A 20,084-nucleotide genomic window follows, 5' to 3' on the forward strand; every position below is an offset into this window, starting at 1 on the left:
CTCACCCTCACCCTCACCCTCACTCTCACCCTCACTCTCACTCTCACCCTCACTCTCACTCTCACCCTCACTCTCACTCTCACTCTCACTCTCACCGTCACCCTCACTCTCACCCTCACCCTCACCCTCACCCTCACTCTCACTCTCACCCTCACCCTCACCCTCACTCTCACCATCACTCTCACTCTCACTCTCACCCTCACTCTCACTCTCACCCTCACTCTCACTCTCACTCTCACTCTCACTCTCACTCTCACCGTCACCCTCACTCTCACCCTCACCCTCACCCTCACCCTCACTCTCACTCTCACTCTCACTCTCACACTTACTGTCTGCCTGGAATCTCAGTCAGTCACACAGTGTTCAATACCATTTCAAATTCAACACTGTGCACTGACAGTTCCAGGGGGGGTTTCTGTTAGATACAGAGTAATGCTCCCTCTACACTGTCCCCAACAAACACTCCCAGGAACAGGGACAGCACGGGGTTAGATACAGAGTAAAGCTTCTTCTACACTGTCCCCATCAAACACTCCCAGGAACAGGGACAGCACGGGGTTAGATACAGAGTAAAGCTCCCTCTACACTGTCCCCATCAAACACTCCCAGCACAGAGACAGCACGGGGTTAGGTACAGAGTAAAGCTCCCTCTACACTATCCCCATCAAACACTCCCAGGACAGGGACAGCACGGGGTTAGATACAGAGTAAAGCTTCCTCTACACCGTCCCCATCAAACACTCCCAGGACAGGGACAGCACAGGGTTAGATGCTGAGTAAAGCTTCCTCTACACCGTCCCCTTCAAACACTCCCAGCACAGGGACAGCATGGGGTTAGGTACAGAGTAAAGCTTCCTCTACACTGTCCCCATCAAACACTCCCAGGGACAGGGACAGCACGGGGTTAGATACAGAGTAAAGCTCTCTCTACACTGTTCTCATCAAACACTCCCAGGGACAGGGACAGCACAGGGTTAGATAGAGTTGCACTGCCATAATCGAGGAGGTTGAGTGATTTTGGAGGACGGTGATTTGGTGACAGATGGTGGATGAATCTTGAGCAGATGGTCCTGAGCTCAGTGCAGGAGGTTTCTCGGTGAGCTGCGATGGGTTAGTCAGCCAGAATTTGCCGTTGTGAGGAGATGTGGCCTGGTGTCGGAAAGTGTGGATGAGCTGGAAAAGGAGAAGCAGGAAAGGTGGACATGCTGCAGGAAGGCAGGGGAGAAAGGTCAGAGGTTCCCAGACCTTGCTGCCTGGGCTGTTAGTACATCAATGTAGTTGGTCACAGACACAGTGAGTGAGATCGGTGTTTGCTCACTTACTAATGCCCAGGGCTTCTCAAACCATCCACCTCACAGATATCATACCAATGGTCTGAAACACGGCCCTGAGGCAGGAGGCCGTTGAGGGGCAGTGATCCATTCACCTCTCGATCTCGCTCATTCACCACCTTCCAGTACACTGTGTCCTTGAAGACAAACACCGAGGTGTGGGTGTACGAGTAATAAACCACATCCAGGTTCCCCAGGGGGTGGTTACCCTTCACAACAGGAGGGAAGACATCCACTATCCTCCTCGGGTACCCAGGCACCGTGCTGTTCAGATCCACATTGAACGCAGTCACCTGTGGGCCCAAACCACACCGTCAGATCGACTGGGTCAGCATCACAATGTCACACACACACACCCCCTCCGCCACACACAACCTCCCCACCACACACACACCCCCCCCACCACACACACACCCCTCCCACCACACACACACCCCCCCGCCATACACACACCCGCCTCTGTCACACACACCCACCCCTCTGTCACACACACACCCCCCCGCCATACACACACCCCCCTCTGTCACACACACACCTCCCGTCACACACATACCCCTCTCCGCCACACACACACACAACCCCTCTGTCACACACACACACCCCTCTGTCACACACACACCCCCCCGCCACACACACACCCCCCTCTGTCACATACACACCCCTCCGCCACACACACACACACCCGTCACACACACACGCCCCCGTCACACACACACACCCCCCCTCTGTCACACACACACACCCCGTCACACACATACCCCCTTCCACAACACACACACCCGCCTCCACCACACACACACCCCCCTCCACCAGGCACACTCACACACACACACACACACGCACACACACAGACACACTCCAACACACCTTCCACACACATCCCACACTCCAACACAGCATTGGAATTAGCGGATTGGAAAACTGCCAATGTAATGCCTTTATTTAAAAAGGGAAGGAGACAAATGACAGGAAACTGTAGGTCAGTTGCTTAATGTGTGTTATTGGGGTTAAGTTAGAGTCTGTTATAAAGGCTGTGATAGTAGAGTATTTAGAGATACAAAATAATGTCAAACACAGTCAGCGTGGCTCCATGAAGGGGACATCAGGTCTGACACATTGACTAGAATTCTTTGAGGAAGTAACAAGCAGGTTAGATAAAGGGGAAGCAGTGGGTGTAATATAATTGGATTTTCAGAAGGCATTTAATAAGGGACCACACATTACACTAGTTAATAAGACATGAGCCCATGCTGTTGAGGTAGTACATTGGGATGGATAGAGGATTGGTTAACTAATAGAAAACAGGGTGTTGGGATAAGGAGGGGCATTTTCAGGCTGGTACACTGTAGAACATAGAACATAGAACATTACAGCGCAGTACAGGCCCTTCGGCCCTCGATGTTGCGCCGACCTGTGAAACCAATCTGAAGCCCATCTAACCTAAACTATTCCATTATCATCCATATGTTTATCCAATGACCATTTAAATGCCCTTAAAGTTGGCGAGTCTACTATTTTTGCAGGCAGGGCATTCCACGCCCTTACTACTCTCTGAGTAAAGAACCTACCTCTGACGTCTGTCCTATATCTATCACCCCTCAATTTAAAGCCATGTCCCCTTGTGCTAGCCATCACCATCCGAGGAAAAAGGCTTCCACTGTCCACCCTATCTAATCCTCTGATCATCTTGCATGTCTCTATTAAGTCACCTCTTAACCTTCTTCTCTCTAACGAAAACAGCCTCAAAACCCTCAGCCTTTCCTCATAAGACCTTCCCTCCATACCAGGCAACATCCTGGTAAATCTCCTCTGCACCCTTTCCAATGCTTCCACATCCTTCCTATAATGCGGTGACCAGAACTGTACGCAATACTCCAAGTGCGGCCGCACCAGAGTTTTGTACAGCTGCAACATGACCTCATGGCTCCGAAACTCAATCCCTCTACCAATAAAACCTAACATACTGTACGCCTTCTTAACAACGCTATCAACCTGGGTGGCAACTTTCAGTGATCTATGCACATGGACACCGAGATCTTTCTGCTCATCCACACTACCAAGAATCTTACCATTAGCCCAGTACTCTGTATTCCTGTTACTCCTTCCAAAGTGAATCACCTCACACTTTTCCGCATTAAACTCCATTTGCCACCTCTCAGCCCAGCTCTGCAGCTTATCTATGTCCCTCTGTAACCTGCAACATCCTTCCGCACTATCCACAACTCCACCGACTTTGGTGTCATCCGCAAATTTACTAACCCATCCTTCTACGCCCTCATCCAGGTCATTTATAAAAATGACAAACAGCAGTGGCCCCAAAACAGATCCTTGAGGTACACCACTAGTAACTGAACTCCAGGATGAACATTTCCCATCAACCACCACCCTCTGTCTTCTTACAGCTAGCCAATTTCTGATCCAAACCGCTAAATCACCCTCAATCCCATGCCTCCGTATTTTCTGCAATAGCCTACCATGGGGAACCTTATCAAACGCTTTACTGAAATCCATATACACCACATCAACCGCTTTACCCTCATCCACCTGTTTGGTCACCTTCTCAAAGAACTCAATAAGGTTTGTGAGGCACGACCTACCCTTCACAAAACCGTGTTGACTATCCCTAATCAAATTATTCCTTTCTAGATGATTATAAATCCTATCTCTTATAATCCTTTCCAACACTTTACCCACAACCGAAGTAAGGCTCACTGGTCTATAATTACCAGGGTTGTCTCTACTCCCCTTCTTGAACAAGGGGACAACATTTGCTAGTCTCCAGTCTTCTGGCACTATTCCTGAAGACAATGACGACATAAAGATCAAAGCCAAAGGCTCTGCAATCTCCTCCTGAGCTTCCAGAGAATCCTAATATAAATCCGATCCGGCCCAGGGGACTTATCTATTTTCACACCTTCCAGAATTGCTAACACCTCCTCCTTATGAACCTCAATCCCGTCTAGTCTAATAGACTGTATCTCAGTATTCTCCTCGACTACATTGTCTTTTTCCTGTGTGAATACTGACGAAAAATATTCATTTAGCACCTCTCCTATCTCTTCGGGCTCCATGCACAACTTCCCACTACTGTCCTTAACTGGCCCTAATCTTACTCTAGTCATTCTTTTAATGCTGACATACCTATAGAAAGCTTTAGGGTTTTCCTTGATCCTAACTGCTAAAGACTTCTCATGTCCCCTCCTGGCTCTTCTTAGCTCTTTCTTTAGGTCCTTCCTGGCTAACTTGTAACACTCAAGCCCCCTAACTGAGCCTTCACGCCTCATCTCTACATAAGCCTCCTTCTTCCTCTTGACAAGAGATTCAACTTCTTTTGTAAACCACAGTTCCCTCTCTCGACCACTTCCTTCCTGCCTGACAGGTACATACTTCTCAAGGACACGCAGTAGCTGTTCCTTGAACAAGCTCCACATTTTAATTGTGCCCAGCCTCTGCAGTTTCCTTCTCCATCCTGTGCTTCCTAAATCTTGCCTAATCGCCTCATAATTGCCTTTCCCCCAGCTATAACTCTTGCCCTGCGGTATATACCTATCCCTTTCCATCGCTAAAGTAAACGTAACCGAATTGTAGTCACTATCACCAAAGTGCTCACCTACCTCCAAATCTAACACCTGGCCTGGTTCATTACCCAGTACCAAATCCAATGTGGCCTCGCCTCTTGTTGGCCTATCTACATACCATGTCAGGAAACCCTCCTGCACACATTGGACAAAAACTGACCCATCTGAAGTACTCGAACTATAGTGTTTCCAGTCAATATTTGGAAAGTTAAAGTCCCCCATAACAACTACCCTGTTACCTTCGCTCCTATCCAGAATCATCTTTGCAATCCTTTCCTCTACGTCTCTGGAACTTTTCGGAGGCCTATAGAAAACTCCCAACAGGGTGACCTCTCCTTTCCTGTTTCTAACCTCAGCCCATACTACCTCAGTAGACGAGTTGTCATCAAACGTTCTTTCTGCCACCGTAATACTGTCCTTGACTGACAATGCCACACCTCCCCCTCTTTTACCACCTTCCCTGATCTTACTGAAACATCTAAACCCCGGAACCTGCAACAACCATTCCTGTTCCTGCTCTATCCATGTCTCCAAAATGGCCACAACATCGAAGTCCCAGGTACCAACCCATGCTGCAAGTTCACCCACCTTATTCCGGATGCTCCTGGCGTTGAAGTAGACACACTTCAAACCACCTTCCTGCCTGCCGGTACACTCCTGCGACCTTAACCTTATTCATGACCTCGTTACACTCCACCTCCTGTACACGAGTTACAATTCAGGTTCCCATCCCCCTGCTGAATTAGTTTAAACCCTCGAGAGAAAAGAGGGGCAGGGAACGAAGAGAGATGAAAACAGAGGGAGGGGGGTAAGACTGGGACAGACACAGAGAATGGGCCTAAGGGGAACAGACAGAGATGGAGATAGGAATGCAGAGAAAGATAGAAAGAAAGACAGATGAACAAAAACACGAAGGATAGAAAGAAAGGGACAGATAGAAAGAGGGATAGACACAGTGAGGGAATTAGAGAATGAGTGATTGGGTAAAAGCTGCAAATAGGAAGGGGACAGGAATTGGAAATGAGAGAGAGAGAACAGAGCGATAAGGCACTGATACAGAGAGGGTGAATGTTCGGATGAAGGCATGAGTAGAATAATGGGTAGTTCTGATTGACAGATGATCCCCTGGTTTATTGGAGCTTGTATTGCTGCATGCTCAGTCTCTGTCTCTATTACAGGAGAGGATCAGTGAGCTGGAGAAAGACATCAATGATGCCAAACAAGAGATGGCTCGTTACCTGAGGGAATACCAGGACCTCCTCAATGTCAAGATGGCTCTAGATATTGAGATTGCAGCTTACAGGTAGGTCATCATTCTCTCCTCAATGCACTGAATTGGAACAACGTTGGGTACATCAGAGACAAATTCAGTTCTGTTTTCAGTTGGTGGACAAGCTGGCTGTTCCTCACACTCTCAGTTTCTAGCTCTATCTGTCTCACTCAGTCACTTTCTCTCTCTATCTCCTTTTCTCTCTGTATGGCACTGTTTCTCACTCTTATCTTTCATCCCTCTCCATCTTTGACTTCTCTCTCTCTCCCCCCTCACCGGTGTGTCACTGGCTGTCTCTAACTCCCTCTGTCTCCCACTCTCTGTCTCTGTCTCTCTCTTCTCCCCCACCGACACCCAGCTGTGTGTCTGTCTCTCTCTCTGTCCGCAGTACCTCCCTCTCTGTCTCTCTGTCCACCCGCCCCTCCCGGTGTCTGCCTGTCTGTCTCTCTCTCTCTCTTCCTCCAGTCTCTCCCTCTTTCTCTCTCTCTAGTCTTGCTCTTTCCAATCTCTCGCTTCCCCCCTCTTTCTCTCCTGCTCTCTCTCCCACTCTTTCTCTTTCTATCTCTTTGTCTGTCTCACTCGCCCTCCCCAGTGTGTGTGTGTGTCTCTCTCTCTGTGTCCCCCAGTCTCTCTCTATTTCTCTTTATTGTCTTCTATGCCTCATGTTCTTAGTTTCTTTCTCTCTTTCTCTCTCGGGCTCTCTTTCCCTCTGCTCGGTCACTTTCTCTCTCAATATCTCCCACTTTCTCAGTTTCTCTCTCTGTCCTTCTGCCTCTCTCTCCCTTTCCACTTATTTCTCTTATAGAGACATAGAGCTATACAGCATGGAAAGGGGACCCTTCAGTCCAACTTGTCCATGCCGATCAGGTATCCTAAATTAGTCTAGTCCCATTTTCCAGCATTTGGCCATATCCTTCTACACCCGAAAAGAATTGCAGATGCTGTAAATCAGGAACAAAAACGGAAGTTGCTGGTAAAGCTCAGCAGGTCTGGCAGCATCTGTGAAGAAAAAATCAGTTAACATTTTGGGTCCAGTGACCCTTCCTCTGAACTGTTCTTTTCCAGCAACTTCTGTTTTTGTCCCTCTGAAGCCTTCCTATTCATGTACCCATCCAGATGCCTTTTAAATGTTGTAATTGTACTAGCCTCCACCACTTCCTCTGGCAGCTCATTCCAAACACGCATCATCCTCTGTGGAAAAAGTTGTTCCTTAGGTCCCTTTTAAATCTTTCTCCTCTCTTACCTTAAACCTATGCCCTCTAGTTTTGAACTTCCCCCCCCACCCTGGGGAAAAGCCCTGTCTATTTACCCTAATTTTATAAATCTCTAAGGTCACCCCTCAGCCTTTGACACCTATTCAGCTTCTCCCTATAATTCAAACCCTCCAATCCTGGCAACATCCTTGTAAATCTTTTCTGAGCCCTTTCAAGTTTCGCAACATCCTTCCCATAGCAGGGAGACCAGAACTGCTCACAGTATTCCAATAGTGGCCTAATCAATGTCTTGTACAGCCACAACATGACCTCCCAACTCCTATACTCAATGCACTGACCAATAAGGGCAAGCATACCAAATGCCTCCTTCACTGAGATAGTATCCTGTCTACTAGGGATTCCATGTTCAAGGAAATATGAACCTGCACCCCAAGGTCACTTTGTTCACCAACACTCTCCAGAACCTTACCATTCGGTGTGCAAGTCCTGCCCTGATTTGCCTTTCCAAAATGCAGCACCTCACATTTATCTAAATTAAACTCCATCTGCCACTCTTCAGCCCATTGGCCCATCTGATCAAGATCCCATTGTACTCTGAAGTAACCTTCTTCGCTGTCCACTACACCCCCAATCTTGGTGTCATCTGCAAAATTACTAACCATATCTCCTATGTTCACATCCAAATCATTTACATAAACGATGAGAAACAGTGGACCTAGCACCGATCCTTGTAGCACAACACTGGTCACAGGCCTCCAGTCTGAAAAGCCATCCTCCACCACTACCCTGTCTTCTACCTCCGAGCCAGTTTTTTATTGTTATAAGGCAGAGGTCAATTGCACCCCGCCCCCAATAACAAATACTGATGCACTCAAGTGCGCCTCGCCCAGAATCTATGAAAAGACCCCAATCTGTTATAAAGGAGAGATTAAATTTAAAAAAAAAAACCCTGACACTCTTTATAATCAACAAGTAACAACTTATTTATCTAACTCTAACAGTGAACAAACTAACTATTCCTGAATTCTAATGATGTGCTGTTCCGATAAATACAAGTCCCACTTACATTAAATAAAAATGATTAGAATTTAGTCCCTCAATTACAGCCAGGTTGCATCTTCTGGAATGTTCTGTCTTCTCCAACGAATCCTTTTGTCAGGAACACCTTCTCTGTCAATTTCTTTTGTCAGGAATGTTAACTATTTGTGCCGTAGGTACCTCTATTTTAGATGGAGCTTAGTCTGAAGTTTTGAGAATTCTGAGAGCCAGTTCTTTCTTTTAAGACTGAGAGCTGTTTTCCTGGCAGATGATAGTTGGCTTCCCCGATCTTCCAAATGCCCTGGTACCTTTGACATAATCAATTTCTTACGATGGTTTTGACAACAATAGGACCAATCCTATCAGATTTAAATTTAATTGGTTTCTGGTATCTAAGGGCCTGGATTAAATGAATTGGCTAAATTCAAAAACCTGTTATTTTGGTAAAAATGCTGCTTTCCCTCCTAACAGCACAGCCTTCTGCTACAAATGTTTCAATTCAGTCATTTCAATGCTGTGTACCTACAAACTTACAGACATCTGTTTTGAATCACTTAAGGATAGAAAAAGCACATCATCTTTTAAAGGGACCATGCACTGCTTTCCCCATAGCATTTTACAAACACCAAATTCTAATGCCTTGCCTTCCAATCCACAAGTACTTGCACAACTTTGCAACAGTATCCAAATGGCTAGCTCTTCCTGGATTCCAAGTGATCTAACCTTGCTGACCAGTCTACTATGTGGAATCTTGTTGAATGCTTTGCTGATTTTGTTCTTTCTATCTATCTATCTATCTATCTATCTAATAAGTAACTAAAAGGAGCTGATTTTAATGGGGTAAGAACTGAGCTAGGTTGTGTAGACTGGAGCTGAAGGTCAGCAGGATAAACTTTGGCAGAACAATGAGCTACCTTCAGAGGAGAGATTGTTTGTTTGTGTCCAGTTGAGCTATATCCCTTCAAAATGGAAAAGTAGAACAAATAGTGGGTGGCATGGTGGCTCTCAGCACCAGGGACCTGGGTTCGATTCCACCCTCTGGTGACAGTCTGTGTGTATTTTGCACATTCTCCCTGTGTCTGTGTGGGTTTCCTCCAGGTGCTCCTCATCTCAAATCTAAAGGGTGGTCCCTTCGCTCTGAAGCTGTGCCTTTGATTTTCCTGATGTGTATGTTAATGCTGTAGTTCTTGGTGCATACGCGGTAATTTTAAAGTTTGAAGGTGATACAAAACTTGGGAAGAATTGTAAACGGTGGGGAGGACAGTCACTAGTCGAGTAATCCTGGATGTTTTTGGGACACGGGCTCTAATCCCAGCACGGAAGCTGCTGGAATTTAAATTCACTGAAATCAAAATCTGGATTTGGAAGCTAGCCTCGTCAATCTTCATAAAAACCCATCTAGTTCCCTATGTCCTCAAGGAGGGGAATCTGCTCTCCTTACTCCATCTATGAATGGTTAACTCTCAAATACCCCCTAAAAGGTCTAGCAAGGGGCCATTCAGGATGGGTAATAAGGGGCTGGTCTGGCCAATGCTGCCAACATCACAGGAATGAGTAAATAGAAGATGATAGGTTTGACGGTGTGTATGGAAAGCAGGTACCTCCACTTGTGGGGATCCAGGGTTAGGGCCATCAACTTGAGAGAGTGACTCCTAAATCCAGTTGGGAATTTAGGATCTGAGAGTGGGGATAATGTGGACCTCATTCTCACAAAGAGGGGTTGTGCTGAACACTAATGTATTTAAGAGAAACCTGAATAAATACATGAGGGAGAAAGGGATGGAGATCAGGTGATGTGATGAGGAATGGCAAAAGACTCACATAGAGGATAAACATTAGCATTGAGTAGTCAAGTTGATTGGTGTGTCTCAGTTTTGTAAATACTCTGATGCCACACCAGCCTTGCAACTATTCGACTGTAGGGGAATGTCACACTATCTGGGCCCCTGTGCAATTCTGGCTCTCAGATTCCAACTCGTCCGCTGGTTCATTTTGCTTCCCAGTATCTTTTTATTAATTATAGGAAAATTTAAAACCGCAAAACATTTCATAAAGGTTTTAAATCCTGATTGTTGAGAATGTGTGATAGAGTGCGAGAATACAAAATGGTAAATGAGGGTGCGAGAGAGGGTGCAGAAGAGGGAAGTCGGAAAAGAAAGTGTAGGGAGAGAGACAGACAATCTGGGAATTGGGAGTGGGTGAAGAGAATGAGGGACAGCAAAAGACAGTGTGGTCTGGGTGAGCTAGAGAGAGAAAGGAGAGGTAAATATTGTCTGTGTTCAACTGGATATCTTTCATTGTGTTTCTTTTTGTCTCCTGTTTAGGAAACTGCTGGAGGGTGAGGAATTCAGACTGAGCTTCTCCTCCCTGCAACCCTACAGCTAAGGTCATCAGTCTGCTGAAGATTGAAGATGTAGTTCCATAGCTGACAACACAGCAGTCATTAGCCATTGCTCCTTTGCCTGTAGTTGTCCTAAATTCCCTGCATCCCTTCCATCTTCATAGTGACCACTCACAGCTGCAGCTACTGAGAACTACTGACCCCGACACTCCACTGACCCCTGACCTGGACCCCACACTGACCCTGAACAATAAACCAAATTCTGAGCTTACACACATGTACAGAAGTGTAGATGTGTGCACATGTATTTAAGCACTGACCAGATTTGAATGTTCCAGTTTGAGATGGAATAAGATGCTAATATTGGCTCAGGGACTGCCCTCTCCCGTCTCGCCCTACCCACCATCTCCCGTCTCGCCCTCTCCCACCATCTCCCATGTCACCATCTCCTGTCTCACCCTGCCCCGCCGTCTCCTGTGCCAATCTGAGTGACCCACTGGCCTAAATTTGGGAAGGAAGCTTTTTGTCCTATGCCCTACTTTTACCCTCTCGCCCCCTGACCCTGTGCCCTTTTGCCCCCTGACACTGCACCCTCACCCACTGACCTCATGCCCTCTGGCCCCCGACCCCATGCCCACTCCCGCACCCTCTCCCATTCTCCGAGGGGTTACTTTGGGCTTTTGTTGATCTGACACTGCCTCGTGCTAGAGGCTGATGTGAGTCTGATCTATGCTGGAGCCTCCTGGGTGGAACTGAATAATTCCATGTCCACAGGGAATACTGTGTGCCCTCGGAATCAGATAGTGTGACCCCACTGAGAGGGGTTAAACTCCTGGGGGAAAAGGAGCAATCACACAGCCAGCCTGAGCCAAGGGGTCAGTGTCAGACACAGGGAGAGTGTAACAGAGGGACAAAGTGACTGAGGTAGAGAGGAAAGGAGTGTCAGAGAGAGATATACACACACAGCATTAGACTGACAGCAATGAAGAAACACATAGATGGACAGAAGAAGATTAATAGAGACAGAGAGACATGGAGAATGACAGAAAGAGAGACAGAGTGACAGAGACAGAGAGAAAGACAGGGTAACAAAAGACAGTGATGGAGACAGAGAAAGATAAGAGGATGACAAAAGCAGAGAGTAACAGAGACCAACATAGAGGTACAGAGAGTGAGACACAGAAACAGAGACATAGAAAGTGATAGAGAGAGACAGAAGGTAACAGATATAGAAAAACAGAAAATAATGGAGACAGAGAGAGAAACAGAGTGACAGTGAAAATAACAGATGAGTGAAATTGATGGAAATTGATTTGTTGTTGTCACATGTACCTAAGTACAGTGAAAAGCTTTGTTTTGTGAGCAGTACAGGCAGATCATGGCAAACAAGGACATACAGGTCATAGATAGTAGGAACTGCCAATGCTGGAGAATCTGAAATAACAAGCTGTAAAGCTGGATGAACACAGCAGGCCAAGCAGCATCATAGGAGCAGGAAGGCTGACGTTTTGGGTCTGGACCCTTCTTCAGAAATGGGGGAGGGGAAGGGGTTCTGAAAGAAATAGAGGGGGAAGGCAGTGATAGATGGTGGATAGTGGAGCAGATAGGTGGAGAGAAGATGGACAGGTCAAGAGGCGGGGATGGAGCCAGTAGAGGAGTGTAGGTAGGGAGTTGGGATGGGGGTTGGTCAGTGAGGAGGGAGGGGCGGGCAGGTCAAGGAGGTGGGGATGAGGGGCTGGTCTTGGGATGAGGTCAGGGGAGGGGAGATTTTGAAGCTTGTAAAGTCCACATTGATACCATTGGGCTGCAGGGTTCCCAAGCGGAATGAGGTGCTGTTCCTCCAGCCTTTGGGTGGCATCGTTGTGGCACTGAAGGATGCCCAGGATGGACATGTCGTCCAAGGAGTGGGAGGGGGAGTTGAAATGGTTCGCGACTGGGAAGTGCAGTTGTTTGTCACAAACCGAGCGTAGGTGTTCCACAAAGCAGTCCCCAAGCCTCTGCTTGGTTTCCCCGATTATAGAGGAGGCCACATCGGGAACAGTGGATACAACAGACATCATAGGGGGCTTAGAGCGAGGCATACAGGGTTACAGCTGCACAGGAGGTGCACAAAGCAAGATCAACGTTAGATTTTAAGTTAGAGATCCATTCATCAGTCTAATAATGTCAGGGAAGAAGCTGTTCTTGAATCTGTTGGTGCGTGTGTTCAGGCTTCTGCCTGATAGAGGTTGTAGGAGAGCATTACCAGGTTGGGAGGGGTCTTTGATGATATTGGCAGCCTTTCTGTGGCAGTGAGAAGTGAGACTGGAGACCATAGATGGGAGGTTGGCTTCCGTGATGGTCCAGGCTGTGACACAGAAATAGCGAGAGTGTAACAGAGGGATATGGAGAGTGACTGAGGGAAAGAGGAAAAGAGTAACAAAGGCAGAAAGAGATTAACAGAGACAGAGGATCACAGAAATTGATGGAGATGATTTGGAGGAGAGAAAGTAATTGAGACAGGGATGGGCAATGAATTCTGTCCTAACCAGGGGTGCTCGCATCCCATAAATGAATTAAAAAAAGAGATGGGGCATCTCAGAGAAAGACAAAGTGTAACAGAGATAGAGAGAGACAGAATAACAGAGACTGAGATAGAAAGATAGAGAGGAGAAAAGCAACAAAAAATTTTATAAAGTGAGGATCTGAAATAGAAACAAGTTATTGGAGAAACTCAGCAGCTCTGGCAGTACCTTTGGAGAGAAAGCAGAATTAATGTTTTGAGTCCTGCCTGAATCTTCTTTTAACGGTCACTAGAGTGGAAATGTTAACTCTGTTTCTTTCTCCACTGCCAGATTTGAGTTTCTCCAGCATTTTGTTTTGTTTAGGAAAGTAATAGAGACAGTGTATGTAACAATGATAGAGAGGGTCAGAGAGACACACAGTGACAGAGATAAACAGGAGACACAGTGAGGAGCAGAGAGAGAGATAGAAACAGAGACAGATGGGGGAATGTGGTGGGGTGTATACAGAATGACAGAGGGAAAAAGTGACAAATTAAGGCAAAGATACAAATACATTGCGCAGAGACAGAGAATACACGGATATAGAGAGTGAAAGAAAGTTACTAAAGTTATAAACAGGGTGAGAGAGGCAGAGAGAAAGATACACATCACATACAGCGTAACCCAGAGAAATAGAGGCAAAGAGGTACAAATACAGAGAAAGAGAGAAGTAACAGTGACAGATACAAAGAGACAGCGATGTCAAGGCATACAAGGCTATGGGCCAAATGCTGGAAAATGGGATTGGGATATTTAGGCCATTTCTGAAGAAGGGTCCAGACCTGAAACTTCAGCTTTCCTGCTCCTATGATGCTGCCTGGCCTGCTGTGTTCATCCAGCTCCACACCTTGTTATCTTGGGATATTTAGGTGGTTGTTTTTGACTGACACAGACACGATGGGCTGAAGGACCTTTCAATGTGCTGTAGATCTGTGACTAAGCAGAGAAGGGGAAAAGGAAAGATAGTGGGGTCAGATTGAGAAAGACAGACAGAGAGACCAACAGAAATACAGAAGGTGAGAATGGTGGAGATGGAGACTCCAGAAAATGAGGGAGACTGACAGAGATTAAAAAAAAGTGCTGAGACAGAAATCGAGACAAACCCTTAGACATCTAGACGGTCTACCCAAAGTTGGGACAAGCACAGACATGGAGTTGAACACAGTCAGGCCATTTACACACTGAAAGGGGTTCATGAAGATTGAGGGATCTGGAAAACAGGTGAATGCAGTCCATGTTGGAGCAGAAAAGGAACAGTGACCCCTGAACCCCAAGGCCTGTGCAACCAGTGAAATAGTCTGCCTAGATACTAAACTGGTCATGTAAACTTTTGGCTCGATGGGGTATTTATTGATACCCAGGCATTCCCACCCACTGCAGTCTAAGATGTCCATTGCAGCTATTGCTGACACTCCGAGGTTCCCACACACACACCACAGCAAGCTATCAGAGGTCAATCAGCCAGAACACCTGCCCAGTAAGTGGTGACGATTACCATGTGGGCTAGAGCTCACCTGTGTGGTCAAACAGCGAACACCAAAACCCCGTAGTCTGAAAGACAGCACACGCCTCTTAGCACGAGAGAACCCGTACCCCTGCAGTCCCTCCCTGTCCCCAATCTCCATCAGCCTGATCTCCAAACATCACTGTTAGTTTCCAACAGTGCTTCCCCTGGGAGTCACCATCCAGAATCTACAGAAATTGTGGGTGGGATTGAGGTTAGACTGAGCTTTGAATAACCTGCACGTTTCTAACAAAAGCTCACAACCCTGGCACTGAAAATCCCTCCGTCCCTCCTCACCATATCCCTCGCTCTTCTCACGTCACCCCCCCCCCCCGCCCCCCCCCATCCACTCCAGTAAGGCAGTAATCGTCTTTAAGAGAATGGAATTGGGAAAGTGATCTGGAAAATCTGATTGGCCAGCAAACAAACTGAAGATCAAAAGAAAAGATCCATTGTGCTGGGAGTGACAGTGATGACAGCGCTGTGGATCCAGTATCTGGGGGGGGGGGTGTGACAGTATCAAATGGGTCCTGTCTGTGGATCACATTGGATCCAGTGTGAGGGGTGACAGTGACAAGTGGGTCCTGTCTGTGGGTCAGAGTGAGATTGGAGACCAATTGGCCATTTGTTAACAATATAATTATTTATGCAGCTGTGTGTGAAGATCACTACGCTACTCCCTCACACTGTGCTTTGGAGGTTAGACAAATTAATTAATGGAATAACTTAGAATTTGCTGGACGTTATCTCCACTGTCAAATCATTAACATCAACTGAATGGATCAAGCTCAACCAATAAAATTCTTACAGAAAAATCAAACTGCCTATCGGTCTTATTCTGCAAGTCGGAATGGACAGAGAGCAAGAGGAGCCGGTACTAGATATTATAATCCCAGCTGTTGGTATCACTGGACAGGGTCAGTTCAGAATAAACAGGGAACAAAAACAGAAGTTGCTGGAAAAGCTCAGCAGGTCTGGCAGCATCTGTGAAGGTAAAATCATAGTTAATGTTTCAAGTCCGGTGACCCTTCCTCAGAATAAAACCTGGATTGATAGATTATTTTGTTTCAATTGTAATGAATGTGGTGATCTGTCACTGAGACACAATCACAAGAGCCTTCCATGTTTCTTTAATAATAACAGGACAGTAAGTTCATTAGAACAGATTAAGAAATAAATATAAGTCAAGCTAACTAAATTTGGAATGATTATAAAGCAGCAAAATAGAGTTTCTACCTGATTCTCAATACTATCCAGGTCAGAGACTGAAATCCGGAGATGTTATCCCTCTATATTAAATCTTTAAGTTATTTTGAAATGATTTTTTTTTTCCCTCTGTTTCAGTCCTGTGAATTTTGGAGTCTATTTACATGAATACCCACAGAACTGAGAGGTTAGACTTCCTCAGCTTCTAGTAGCCTGCAGATTTCTACCAAAATACTCCTGATTTGGCATGTAACTAAACTTCATCAGTAATCGTTGATTATCCTGATTGTTCTAAAAAATCTCTAGGAGAGAAATGAAACTTCTGATCTGAGTCATTGCTTCTCGATCTATCCTAAGAACTTGCATTTCTAGCTTTTCTACACAAATCACTCCTTGAGAATTCCAAGCTGAAAACAAGCAAATGGTCTTCAATGTTTACCTCTCAAATTCTGCAATAGAAATATATTATTCCATTAACACACCAGGTGTTCACAGTCTCATGCTCTCAGACACATTCTGGATAGGTCACTATTACAGAAGATCTGTCTGTTCAAATATGATTTTGTTTAAAAAAAGTACTTTGCAAAAGAATCCAGCAACGATATGCTACTATTTTGAAATCCAAATGCTCGTTTCCTTATATAAAAAATCACACAACTTTCATCACAGTGCACGGTCTCCCAGGGAGAGAGGAAGACAAACATTAGGGAGAGAAAGAAATGGGAATTAGACATTCTGCAGAAGGGAGAAAACTAAGAGCAAATTAAACACATGCTCAAACAAGAGAGAGAGGCAGGGACAAAACACACACCTTGAGGATAGAGTAGTGAGAATAAAGCAAATGACAGGGAAATATACAAACATTGCATTCTTTATCTCACCCTGTGCTGTCCCTGTCCTGGGAGTGTTTGATGGAGACAGTGTAGAGGGAGCTTTACTCTGTATCTAACCCTGTGCTGTCCCTATCCTGGGAATGTTTGATGGGGACAATGTAGAGAGAGCTTTACTCTGTATCTAACCCCGTGCTGTCCCTGTCCCGGGAGTGTTCGATGGGGACAGTGTAGAGAGCTTTACACCGTATCTAACCCTGTGCTGTCCCTGTCCTGGGAGTGTTTGATGGGGACAGTGTAGAGGGAGCTTTACTCTGTATCTAACCCCGCGCTGTCCCTGTCCCTGGGAGTGTTTGATGGGGACATTGTAGAGGGAGCTTTACTCTGTACCTAACCCTGTGCTGTCCCTGTCCCTGGGAGTGTTTGATGGGGACATTGTAGAGGGAGCTTTACTCTGTGTTTGATGGGGACAGTGTAGAGAGAGATTTACTTTCATTTTAAAAGGGTAGCGGGAGCTTTTCTCTGTCTACTCTGCACTGGGAAAAGAGCCTGTGACTTGGTATTGACAATGTCACATGACCTCCTGCAGCCAATCACCTTGCCATTTTTTCATTGGCTAACCTATCAGGGCCAGTCAGGAAGTGAACAGACTCTCTCAGCCTATTGGATAATTGTTGACTCTCGGTCAATGACCTAATTTATTTCCCCTCATTTCCAATATTTGAGAATGAATAAGTAACATCTTGGAAGCAAATGATTTTATTCCCACATTTCATTTCTAGCAGTTTTAGAGAATTCAATGTTTAATCCTTGCAGATGAAGTTGGCTGCCCTGGTTCAGGCAGGAAGGGCCGGGCCTACTCGTTTCCAAGGCGACTGAGCGTAGAGAGACGTGGTTGAAGGGTCAGCCTAGGCCTGAGCCCTGAGGGATGTGGTGTCCTTTAGGCCCAGTGTTGCCATGGCGATTGTTTTCTTTGTTAAGTGACTCAGGAACCAGGGCAGCAACGATTAGCACGGCTGAGGGTCCAGATCCTTAGGGAACATTTCCCAGGGTCAGAGTTATATTGGGAGGTGGGAAAAGGAGAAGAAATGAGAATGGAAACTAAGAGAAGCAATAAGCTGTAAAAGGCTTTGGTAAGGTGCTGTCAAAGGTATTGCATGCAGTTTATACATCCTTCCCCAAGAAAGGGTTACATCCAGTGTGCAGAACCAGACCATTGGCCGCAAGTTCCTTTTCCTCTAATTCCCAGTTTTCCTAAACCTACCACTGTATTCCTCTGCTCCTTTCTGCTTTGTCTGATTGCATCCAAACTATTGACTTCAACCCCTGGGCAGCATCTTCACATTCTCACCCTGTGTCAGTGGGGAAGACTCTCCTAAATTCCTCGATCGGATTTCTCGGCTGTCTAATATTGATGGGCTGCAGGGATGCTCCTCCTGACAGGAGGAAATATTCTCTCCGTGCGCTCCATTGTAATGACCCCAGCTGATGGACAGGTCCGAGCTCAGACCAAAAGCTAGCTTTGAGAGACCATAGACTTTATTCTGACCATCACAGTAGTCTAGTCAGTGAAGTAGAGGCTGACAGTGTACTTTTAACAAGGGGTCACAAGTTTATTTCACAAAAGGAAATAAAGCAGAACTATATATGACAAATTTGAAAGATCTCATCACAAACAATAAAAGAAAGATTCATATTAAATAAAACAGAAATTGCTGGAGAAACTCAGTGGTTCTGGCAGCATCTGAGAGGAGAAAGCATTTCAGCTCCAGTGACCCTTCTTCAGAACTGATAAAAAAAGATTCAACTCTTTTTCCAACAATATACTCTACTGACTTTTCTGACTGAATTCTGAAGATGGCTTAAAACCTCTTTTCAGATCTGACTGGCCTAGACTGCTTCAGGTTTCTTTCCAGCTCCGTAAACCTGAGGCCTTCCACAAATAAAATCAGTCCCCTACTAGAATGGATCTTTACTTCTGAACTCAATCTGCCTATGACCTGCATACATCAGTCTCTGTAGATTGTAGAAGCTCAACTTTGTAAACATTTTAGAAATTACTAACCTGATGAAGCTACAACACATTCAATGATGTTACCATCACTGAATCCCCCCACTATCAACGTCCTGGGGGTTACCATTGATCCAAAACTCAACTGGACTCACATTAACACAGTGGCTACAAGAACAGGTCAGAGGCTGGGAACACCGCAGCAAGTAACTCACCTCCTGACTCCTCAAAGCCTGTCCACCATCTACAAGGCACAAGTCAGGAGTGTGATGGAATACTCCCCACTTGTCTGGATGGGTGCAGCTCCAACAACACTCGAGAAGCTTGACACTATCCAGGACAAAACAGCCGCTTGATTGGCATCACATCCACAGGCATCCACTCCCTCCATCACCAACGCTCAGTAGCAGCAGTGTGTACTATTTACAAGATACACTGTAGAAATTCACCAAAGATCCTCAGACAGCACCTTCTGAACCCACTCAGAGATAGTAGGAACTGCCGATGCTAGAGAATCTGAGATAACAAGGTGTAGAGCTAGAGCGACGTTTCGAGTCTGGACCCTTCTTCAGATTTCTGCTCCTCTGATGCTGCCTGGCCTGCTGTGTTCATCCAGCTCTACACCTTGTTATCTCATCTTCCAAACCCATGACCACTTCCATCTTGGAGGACAAGGGCAGCAGATACATGAGACACCACCACCTCCAAGTTCCCCTCCAAGCCACTCACCATCCTGACTTGAAAATATATTGCTGTTCCTTCACTGTCGCTGGGTCAAAATCCTGGAATTCCCTCCCTAAGGGCATTGTGGGTCAACCCACAGCAGGAGGACTGCAGCGGTTCAAGAAGGCAGCGCATCCCCACCTTCTCAAGGGGGCAACTAGGGATGGGCAATAAATACTGAACCAGCCAGGGATGCCCACATGAATGAATTAAGGAAAGATCTTCCCACTAGCTCGCTAGCCAATTAGCATAAGCCACACATTTTCTTTGAAGGGCTATTTTGAAATCACTGTTGAAAAATGCTACCTGTCCTTGAAAAAAAAGAGTGACCTTCACAGAACCGAAACCAGAAATCAATTTGAACTCTACTTTGGAATCTAAGCTCCCAAACAAAGCTAATGAATTATAAACTTGCATCCCAGTATGGTCTAAAATTCGACTGGGATTTACCATCATTTCCCTCATTTTCAATTAGATCCCTTTAAAAATAAAACC

General features: G+C 45.9%; 1 protein-coding gene across 1 annotated transcript in view; it reads left to right on the forward strand.

The window, feature by feature from the left end:
- The window catches only part of si:dkey-33c12.3 (uncharacterized protein LOC335380 homolog), a 49,065-nt gene extending 36,884 nt beyond the window's left edge, over nucleotides 1-12,181 (forward strand). The window contains exons 3-4 of the mRNA XM_048598433.1: nucleotides 6,085-6,212; nucleotides 10,756-12,181. Of these exons, the coding sequence (XP_048454390.1) occupies nucleotides 6,085-6,212; nucleotides 10,756-10,816 (189 nt within the window). The 3' untranslated portion in view covers nucleotides 10,817-12,181. The remainder of the gene's footprint in view (nucleotides 1-6,084; nucleotides 6,213-10,755) is intronic.
- The last annotated feature ends 7,903 nt before the right edge of the window (nucleotides 12,182-20,084 follow it).

This window comes from Rhincodon typus, chromosome 1 (genome assembly GCF_021869965.1).
Source record: "Rhincodon typus isolate 14 chromosome 1, sRhiTyp1.1, whole genome shotgun sequence".
NCBI lineage: Eukaryota > Metazoa > Chordata > Chondrichthyes > Orectolobiformes > Rhincodontidae > Rhincodon > Rhincodon typus.